The 9,611-nt window shown below is 38.7% G+C and overlaps 1 protein-coding gene across 3 annotated transcripts; it reads right to left on the bottom strand.

Annotated features, from left to right (window-relative positions):
- Window positions 1–3,040: 3,040 nt before the first annotated feature.
- LOC128507064 (SLIT and NTRK-like protein 5) lies at window positions 3,041–9,395 on the bottom strand. 3 transcript variants are annotated; one of them, XM_053477703.1, is made up of 2 exons: window positions 9,160–9,395; window positions 3,041–7,767 (listed from the first exon to the last, which is right to left on the bottom strand). In XM_053477703.1, the coding sequence occupies exon 2, from the start codon at window positions 7,714–7,716 to the stop codon at window positions 5,104–5,106; it is 2,613 nt and encodes an 870-aa protein (XP_053333678.1). In that variant the 5' UTR covers window positions 7,717–7,767; window positions 9,160–9,395; the 3' UTR covers window positions 3,041–5,103. The 3 variants fall into 3 exon arrangements, with proteins under 3 accessions (XP_053333678.1, XP_053333680.1, XP_053333679.1); XM_053477705.1 differs by lacking the exon at window positions 9,160–9,395 and adding an exon at window positions 8,433–8,601; XM_053477704.1 differs by lacking the exon at window positions 9,160–9,395 and adding an exon at window positions 8,261–8,411.
- Window positions 9,396–9,611: the final 216 nt, after the last annotated feature.

Raw genomic sequence — 9,611 nt, 5'->3', positions numbered from 1 at the left:
AATAAATAATAAAGTGTGTAAAGTAATATATATATATATATATATATATATATATATATATATATATATATATATATGAAAAAGTGCACTCTTCTGGATCTTCAAGGAACATTGTCATGAGTTATCAATCATGAGTCACGTTTACCAATCAATTATTAAATCAATTAATCAATAATAAAGAACTGATTTAAGGTTAATCTGATTTAATCATAAGAGTTAAAAACAGGTGTGTGAAAATTATTATTATTAGTAGTAGTAGTATAAGTATTATAATTATTTCCAATGTGGAGATATGATTATATCAGTAAATTGTTCTGTGCCTGCACAATGACACAGCACATTTCCAGTAAATAGACTCTGTTAAAAAAAAATGCAAGGATAAGCTGATCAAGCAGTGTGTGTGTGTGTGTGTGTGTGTGTGTGTGTGAGAGAGAGAGAGAGAGAGAGAGACAGAATGACGATGCGGCCACATGAGGAGTGAAGTGAGTCTAAACACAAACGCAAATCGAGAAGTAAACAGAAACACAGGCTCGCTTATTTCCAGGGTCAAACACTGAAAACACACACACACACACACACACACACACTGCTGTAAATGACTATTCAACCTGTGAAATAAATTTGTTTTGTTTTTTTCCCGCCGGCTCCACGACTTCCATTAAACATCATGATTAGTTTAATCAAGAGGCTCATTGGTGCCTGTCAGATATCATCTCTGCCTTCTCAATTAGCCCATTCTCCTTGAACTTGGTTGGCAAACACACACACACACACACACACACCATGCGACAAAGTTAAATAATCGCTGGATAAATTAAGAAATTATACATCACTCCTCTCCCAGAGCGTTGATTAAAAGCATTACTCGTTTGACGGCGATGTTTTATTCTTTTCCCATGATGCAACACTAACGCTCAGTGTCACCTCAACACCAATAGCTTGTGGTGACAGATCCAGATCCACCCACACATCCACCCATCTACTGTACCTCTCTCTCTCTCTCACACACACACACACACACACACACTGTACACAGAGTGGGAAAGAACAATTAATTAGTGAGGGAGGAGACGTTGAGGGAATGGTAATGATTTTGATTGACAGCTGATGTCAAATGCATTAACCACAGAGAAAAGATTTAAGTTTTAAAAGAATGACCTTGAAATGGAGGTTTGGCTAATTAATCTCCTTCACCATGTAAAATGTAGGAATTATTTTATCTCAGAGATGACTCTGTTAATCAATAGCATCAAGCCTTATCATTTCTAATACTGTAATATCATTAATACAGTTTTGCTTCAAAATCTCATAAAAATTATGGTACTGTAGTCCACATTTATTTACATTTTTCTTTTGCACTAAATAATTGGGCCTAATAAATAAGGATTTTTATAAATAGGGAACAAACTAAAGTTAATTAATATGCTTATGCATTTCTTAATAATGTTCTTGAGCAAATCATAAGATCAAGAAAAGACAAAAATAACGGGAAAAAATCCAAATATCAATATAAATACATATTTGGTTTTAGATAATTCGTTGCCAAATATGGATAACAATGTGAATAATTTTAATGATTCAATTTGATTAGAATTTTTGAAAAGCTTAGCCTCTTGCTTTTTTAAATATAAAAAAAACAGTATTAAGAATTCTCTGTCTGAAAGTTTAGACATTTAAAATGTTTGTTTCGCTGTTGTTGTTGTTGTTGTTGTTGGAAAAATGTACACTATCTCTGTTTTTCATGTGCTTTAAATAAGATTACTGTATTTAAAAAAAAAAAAGAAAAAATAGAGACACTGTAAGGAAATTCTTTTCTGATAAAAAACAACAATCTAATTAGCTAAATAGTGAAAAAAGGATTAGCTTGGATGTAGTTTGCATATTGTTTATCCACCTGTTTTTTTTTAGCACTCACAATTCTATAATCAAAAATAAACCCAGACTATCCAAAAAGATAGTCACTAAAGCAAAGATATGTATTTTTAGCTAAATTACCAAACCATCTGACCAACAATAAGGCCAAAACCCAGTTTACCTATGCATTTATAAAGTGGACGATCATAAACTGCAGAAGGCCCTGAGGTCCGAAATGTCACCGCTAATCCTCTGTTAGCCTGGGCCAAAATCGAGCATATTACCAAACTGTGCCAATAATAATAATAATAAATAATCATCATAAACGGCTGGCCGCGTATTCCCGATGCACAAGCTTTGCTGCACCGTGTTATTATATTGCTCCTCTTTAGCTCGCCATATGGACTGACGAGCTCTAAGTGGTCTAGAATTAGCATGCTGGTGGCTTGAATTGTCCAAATTCATAACGCCAGGGTAAGCATTTACGCAACTGATGATCAGGGATTCATTTTAGGGACCAGTAAAGGATCAGTCCAGATTGAATTTGCTGGAAACACGGCCATAAAAAAATGAAGCAGCTTCTTCTTGACAATTAGTAACCGTCACCGATTAATCACGTCCCAATCCCTTGGCAGCAATTCAGAGATTAACACCGTGTCAAGGTCTGTCCTGCCATAACAGGTCTGATTCGTCCCCCTTCCTTTTTTTTTCTCAGCTATAAAAAGCCCCCGCGTCACGTCGCGATTTGGAACGAGGCCCTCGAGTCGACAGACAGAGGAAAAGTGGAGCTCTTTATCATTGAAACAAGGAGGAAGAGGGGGGTTACACATTAACCCCAATACTCAACAGACATTTCACAATAATAATAATAATAATAATAATAATAATAACCTAGGAAGATTTTTAAGTAATTCGCGTATATATATATATATATATATATATATATATATAGCACAGCAACATTATTTCTCTACTTGTTTTTGTTCCTTTCAGCTTCATTTAGAGACTAAAGTGAACACTTCAGTTAGTGGGTAGATCACAGATGGTAATGTCCTGATGTCCAGCTAATATGAATCACTACATGGCTTTTATAAAATACATGTTTTTTAAAAAAAAAAAAAGAATCACTGAACATTTAATTCTCAATAAACTGATCGCATGGTTTATTTTGATTTATTTCTTTTTTTGAATAAAAACAATAAGCTTCGAGAGTATATATTTTTGAACCAGAGAATAGTCTGTAGAACAGCACACATCCAGGTTGCCTCTGTTCACGCTGAAACGTTCTGCATATTTGGATTGGTTAATATTTGATTGGCCGATAAGAAAGTAAAAACAGCTAAAAACAATTCAATATTTTATTATTCTGAAAAAAATAAAATAATGAAATGTTTGATTTATTGTTTTAGTGCATATAAAAAAAGTTTTGTCCTTTTTGTTCTTGTTTTCATTGTAGAACAAAATGTTAAAGTAATAAACGCATACAGTATGAATCAAATATCCGTAAAATGGGTGATCATAAAATGCTTGAGCTTGATTGGCTAATCGTCATGTGCACTTATCATGTCAAAACATTGGGTGGTCCAAAAGGCACAAGATACCAGGAATTGTTTTAGCTTTTTGTTCTTTTTGCTGCTGCTGCTTTTGTTGTTTGAGAGTATTATACTTTCTTTCTGCAGAAGAAAATCTCAGATCAATTAACCTTAATAGTTTATCAGGAAATAAATTGAATACCAATAAAAAAAAGTAAAAACACACATTAGAGTCAGAAATCAAAATGCAGCCTCATGCAATCAAGAGATTTCAGAATGTCTTATTAAAATGCAGCAGATGAGCAACGAATGGATGACATGGCCTGCAGCTATTGCGATATTAACCCTGCCATTTTCAATTTTCACTGCTAATAACCTCCTACTACACCACATTTTTTTCTGCTTTGTTTTTCCAGCACTGAAAATCAAATGTTTATTCGAGAAGCATTGATTGTTTAAGGAACGCCTCTGACCAATGGTTACAACTCTGTATCGATTAGCATGGCTAATGTAACTCCTAAAATCACTTGACTCCTTGTGCCAGAGGACTGTAAAGAAAATGTGTTGCCAACGGTGATATATATTTATATATGTATATGTGTGTATATAAGAACCTGACATCATATTTATTGATGACATAAACATATTTTGGTCAATATAGTGCAGTAATAAGTGGAAAGCAATCAAAAAAAATAATCAATAGGGGGAAAAAAGAGAGATTTGCGAATGCTTGTATAAAAATAGGTGTTACATTAAAATAGTATTACACAACATAATTATTACTTCAGTTATCATTTATGAATTTGTTTTTGATAACATATTAAAATACATATTAAGAATGAATTAATCATTTTTAATATATAATAATTCTCATCTAATGGTAGCTGGGAAGACCAACGCTGGCCCTCCGTTTTTTCTTTCTTTTTTTTTTTCAAAAAAGTGCAGACAGCATACAAAGACACTTCTTTTTTTAAATCTTTAAATGAAGCAAAAGTCTCTCTTTGACACTGGGGATGAAGGTGGAGTGTTGGACAGTTTGGGAAGTGGGAAAGGAAGGGTGGGGGGGGCAGGAGGGGTGTGCCACGCTGAAAAAAAGCCACTTGTACAATGCAAGCTACAATAAATGATAAAAAAAATTACAAACAAAAACCTTGTACAGAGGGATAATGGTACAGGCCGTAATGATGAATAATCAAATAATGTTAAAAAATACATGGAGATTATACCAATAAATACTTACTTACTTACAGACTAGAGCAGAGGAATTGTCCTGCACAGTTAGATGCACTGTAATACAGTGTTCTTTTTCAATTTTGTATTGTTAAAGTTCGCAATATCTGCATGATTATACTCCTGAAAAAAAGTACTTGGATTAATCTGTACAGCTACGTTGTTTATTTACGTGTATTCAATTCAATTGTCAAATTAAAAAAATAGATTTTGCGATTTTTGCATCACCAGTTTTGTATCACAACTCGTGCTTTCATCCCAAGAGCTTTTTTTTTTCCTTTTTATTTCCTTTAATGTCATGTATCTTTAAAAATCAAAATAAGACAGTTTGGCACACCCCATTGTAGGATTTTTGTTTGTTGCCTTTGTTCTGTTTTTTTTTGTTGTTTGCTTTTTTTTAAGATGGTGTACACCATACACCTTGCTGCACCCTTCAGTGGAAATGGGGTGAAAATCTCTAACAGTATGCATTGTTCATACACAAGGTTTAAAACTGGCTAAACGTTGTCTGTTTCTCAAGAACTTCGAGGTAATCCGGCTCCATTTGGAGTTTTGCCTTTAATTCCAAATATTCGTTTCTGTTTGGCTCCACGTAGACAGTACTTGGAGCTGAGCTATAGAGCATAGTTTCTCTAATTCCTTCAGGATGCAAGAATTGCCGCCGTACGTCAAAATTTGGGTTGTATGTGTAAGATCCAGGATTGGGGTACTTGTATTCATACCTATTTCCGGCACTATTCGGCGTTTTATCTGGCTCTAAGATCCCTCGAAAGAAATGCTCAGCATCCTGAGCAGTCGAAGCCTCCTCCCGGGGCTCAATGGTGCTCACGGTGTATGTAGGGCTCCTCGACGTTGGATCCCGCTCTTCCTCATTGGTGTTTCTGTAGCTAACCTTGAGCTCATGCAGCTCAGGATAATCTTCCACAGCAGTACCTTCTCTAGATCTATAAATTGGGTTTTTACACATGTGCCCAAGAGGATGCGGAATGTACTCGTAGACATGACCTGCCGGGGGTTTGACTTTGGGTACTGAACGATTGCTATAAAGACTGTACTGAAGGTTAAAGGAGCTTACATCCGAGTTGTTGGTGCTGGTGCGGTCACTTTGTGACTTTTTACGCCGTTTCATGACCACCACAAACAACCCAGCAGCTACAAAAACAGACATTATGAAGACCAGAAGGAGGCTAAGGATGAGGACTGACAATGGGACGGTACTTGTTGACGGAGTGTTGACCCTCGAAGGACTGTCTGTGGTGATTACCTTCGCTTCCAAGGTTGCCTCTGATGGAACTAGCGTGGATACAACAATATCCGAATAATCAGGACACAGTTGTTCAGAAAGGACACCACGCATGTCTTGCCCTGCTAGTCTCTTTGGAGTTGTGCATATGATGTCATTAACCACAGTGCCCGAGTTGAGCTGCTCTAGCCATATTTTCATGCCCACCACATCGCAAGTGCAATCCCAGGGGTTTTCAAAAAGATCCACTTGCACCAAAGCCTTAAGCTGATCCAAAACCCCACTTACGGGCAAATTTTGAAAGTGGTTGTTGCGTAGATTAAGCCTTGAGAGTGATACACCAGAAAAGATGCCTCCTGGCAAGGTTTTTAGAAGATTATTGTTTAGGAAAAGCAGCTGAAGGTTTGGCATGAAACGAAAGGTACCCACAACAACCTCCTTGATCTTGTTGTACTCTAAATACAAGTACTGCAGATTCTGGAGGCCAAAAAACATGTCTGCAGTGAGCCGGTCAATCAAATTGCCATTCAAATACAACCTGCGCAGGTTAATTAAATCCCCAAATGCCCTGTCATGAATGAGTGCTATCCGGTTGTTTCCCAAGTGCAACAAATCCAACCCCTCTGCCTCAACAAAATCCGATCGGCGCACAACAGGGATGTAATTTCCAGTGAGGTACATCTTTTTGGGATTATACGGCTTGGGTTTTAGATCTGATATACTCTCAATTTTCCTTTCCTGGCAGTTGACATTGAGCCCAAGATCAGAGATCTGAAGGTTGCATGTACATGCTGTAGGGCAATCCAAAGGCACAGGAGATTTGGTCTGAAAAGCTATGATTGGCCCATAATTGTAGGGTTTGCCTGGGATGCGAGAAGTGGGCTTCGACCTGGTCTTGTTGGACTGTCGAGTACCCTTGGTTGGCCGAGACGAGAACTTCAACACTGCTGAGGATGTGGCTGAAGATGTCACTGCTGCTGGCGTTGTCTGAAAATATCCATTAGTGCTGAGAGGTGGCGGTGGACGCATCTCATATTCTGAAATGGCTCTTCGCGGGCACAGCTCCTGTTTGGAGACCTCATCAAGATCACGGCCATGAAGCCTGAATGGAGTCTCACAGACAACTTCACCAACCAGTGCTGTGTAGGCAATGCTTTCTAGCCAAGCTTTTAATGCAATAAGTTCGCAAGAACAATTCCATGGATTCTCTTCTAGCTGTAATTCCACCACTTTATCCATGTGCTCCAAAAGGCCAATGTAAGGGAACATTTTCAAGCGGTTGCCCCTGAGATCCAAGTGGGTCAAGGGCACATTTCGGAAAATGTTTGTAGGCAGCGATGACAAGAGGTTGTCATTCAAAATTAGCACAGTCAGACGGTGAAGCCTGCTGAGAGAACTGGGTTCAATAATGCTAATAAAATTATAATCAATCTGAAGGTATTCCAGGTTTTCTAATCCAGTGAATGTATCATCCCTAAGAACATCTATTTTGTTGTTGTTTAGGTGCAGCCTCCTTAATCCTTGGAGTCCATTAAAAGCCCCAGTCTCCACTTCAGATATATCGTTGTTGCCTAAATGCAAAATGGTGACTCCAGTATAGTTGATAAAGTCATTGACCGACAATTTTTTGAGCAGGTTTCCCGTCAGAAGAAGATGATAAGTGGGAAAATGAACCGGGCTGATTTCTGACAGTCTTACGATGCCCCGGTTCTCGCAGCTGACCGTCAGGATGCCTTCTTTTTCTTCACAAGTGCACAGATTCCTACAGATCTCCCCATAATTGTCATACATCTCAACCAGGCTCAGAGAAGCGGCAAGCAGCAAGATTAGTGTCAGTATCCAGACACGCATTTTCATCGAATTGAATGGCGCCGTTCACTGTAGTGCCGCTGCAGACTGGGGTGTCATCTAGAAGAGGCAGGGGGGAAAAAAAGGACAATCAATCTTTTCGGAATAAATAGCAAAGACTAAAGGATCGTTAAGACACCATACCAGGCACGGAATAGAGTTGTTGTTTTTTTCCCCTGAACCATAACGCTCATATTAAATAGGCACATTAAAGAATAAAAAATAAATAATTCACCCAAAAGAAATGCATTTATTTAAGTCCCATGCATTAATTAATAAAGCAGTAAGGCTGTTCATGACATTTTAGGTACGATAAAAGACGACGAAATAGGACTACAGCGAACGTTAGGAGGACACAGAGATAATTTCCCGTCATTTATTTGTTTTAAATGAGAAAAAGCAACACGACAACTGCTTTGATTAAACAAAAAATGATTATTGAGAATACTAAACATGCACTGCTTAGACAAACATGTGTATGAATAAATATACATGTGCATACTTCGAGATGTGATCTCGCTAAACGAGTGTTTAACAAGCTTTATCTACTCACCCCGCATATCCGATCGCTCCTGTTTTCTAACGCCGGTTAACGAGTTTAATTTGGATTAAAGAGCCCCAAACCTTCAACATGAATGCAGATGTGTGTGTGTGTGTGTCTATGGAAATCTGATGATGCCCCATGCATCTCGGTAGAAGAGAGAGAGAAGGATAAAAACGCTGACCGTGAGCAAAGCAAGACACTCTTATCAGTTCCAAATCTCTACGTTTAACATCCATCGATTATCTTATCTCTCATCCTGGATTGAATTATCCGAGGTTTTGGAGATAATAATCCGGGATTCGGGCGTTTCTGCGGGATCTCATGATTCATGCAAATCAACATCCACCTTCTTCTACTCTACCCTTCTTTCTTGCTCTCTCGCTCTCTCTTTCTCTCTCTCTCTCTTTTTCCCGGAGACACTCGCCGACGCACACAAACACACACACGCACGCACGCACGCACACACACAGAGATCGCACCACTTCCACATATTACTTTTCTGTCGCATTTAAAAAAAATATATAAACATGTATAAATACATAAAAAATTGTTTCCAAGCAAATTAGCCCGCAATTTATATATACACACCCTCTCTCACATGCAAATCGTGATTTTCCTTCCTTTAATCGTTTTTGTGGTTTTTTTATTTTCGTTTTTTTTTTCTTCAAATATTTGTACACGCTTTCAATCAAGCGCACATACAATAAATCGCATTCTGGTCAATTCGCACCGTAATAAAATCCTCCGTGCGTGGCGGAGTCTCCCTCACTCAAGCCGCATCAGAAAGCCGAGCTTTCACACCATCTCATTACGCATTTTTTTCCTGCGTTTTTTCCCTCCTTTTTTCCGTTCTCTCTTGTCCTCTCTGAACTCCTCGACATTCCCACCGGGGTGTGTGTATTCCTTACCGGGCTGATCGTCTCCGAAGCGGCAGCAGCATCACGACATCCGTTACGAGCCAGGCTGCAAAATCTGTGCCGATTATTCCAGTATATGTCTCTCTCTCTCCCTCCTTCTCTTTCTCTCTCATTCTTTCTCTCTCTCTTTTATTAAAAGAATATCCGATCCTTATTTTAACAGTAATTTTTTTTTTACGGATAATAATGATTATGATGGTGGCGGTGTTGGTGATGATGCGCGCGCGCGTGCATCGTCGCGCGCTCTCTCTCTCTCTCTCTCTCTCGTTCTATCTCTCTCTATCTGGCGCGCGCTGTCTCTCTCACTCCTGCGCGCGCGCTCTCTCGCGCTCTCTCAGACGATTAAAAACACTGCCCCGCGCGCGCGTGTGTGTTCAGGGAGTACGGCGGCGGTGCGCGCGTGCAGGGCTCCTGACGCTAATGATGCTCCAATCCAATCCGTC

Source organism: Clarias gariepinus, chromosome 18 (genome assembly GCF_024256425.1).
Source record: "Clarias gariepinus isolate MV-2021 ecotype Netherlands chromosome 18, CGAR_prim_01v2, whole genome shotgun sequence".
In the NCBI taxonomy this organism is placed as follows: domain Eukaryota; kingdom Metazoa; phylum Chordata; class Actinopteri; order Siluriformes; family Clariidae; genus Clarias; species Clarias gariepinus.
The sequence above is the reverse complement of the archived record's forward strand: the minus strand, read 5'-3'. Positions and strand labels throughout refer to the sequence as shown.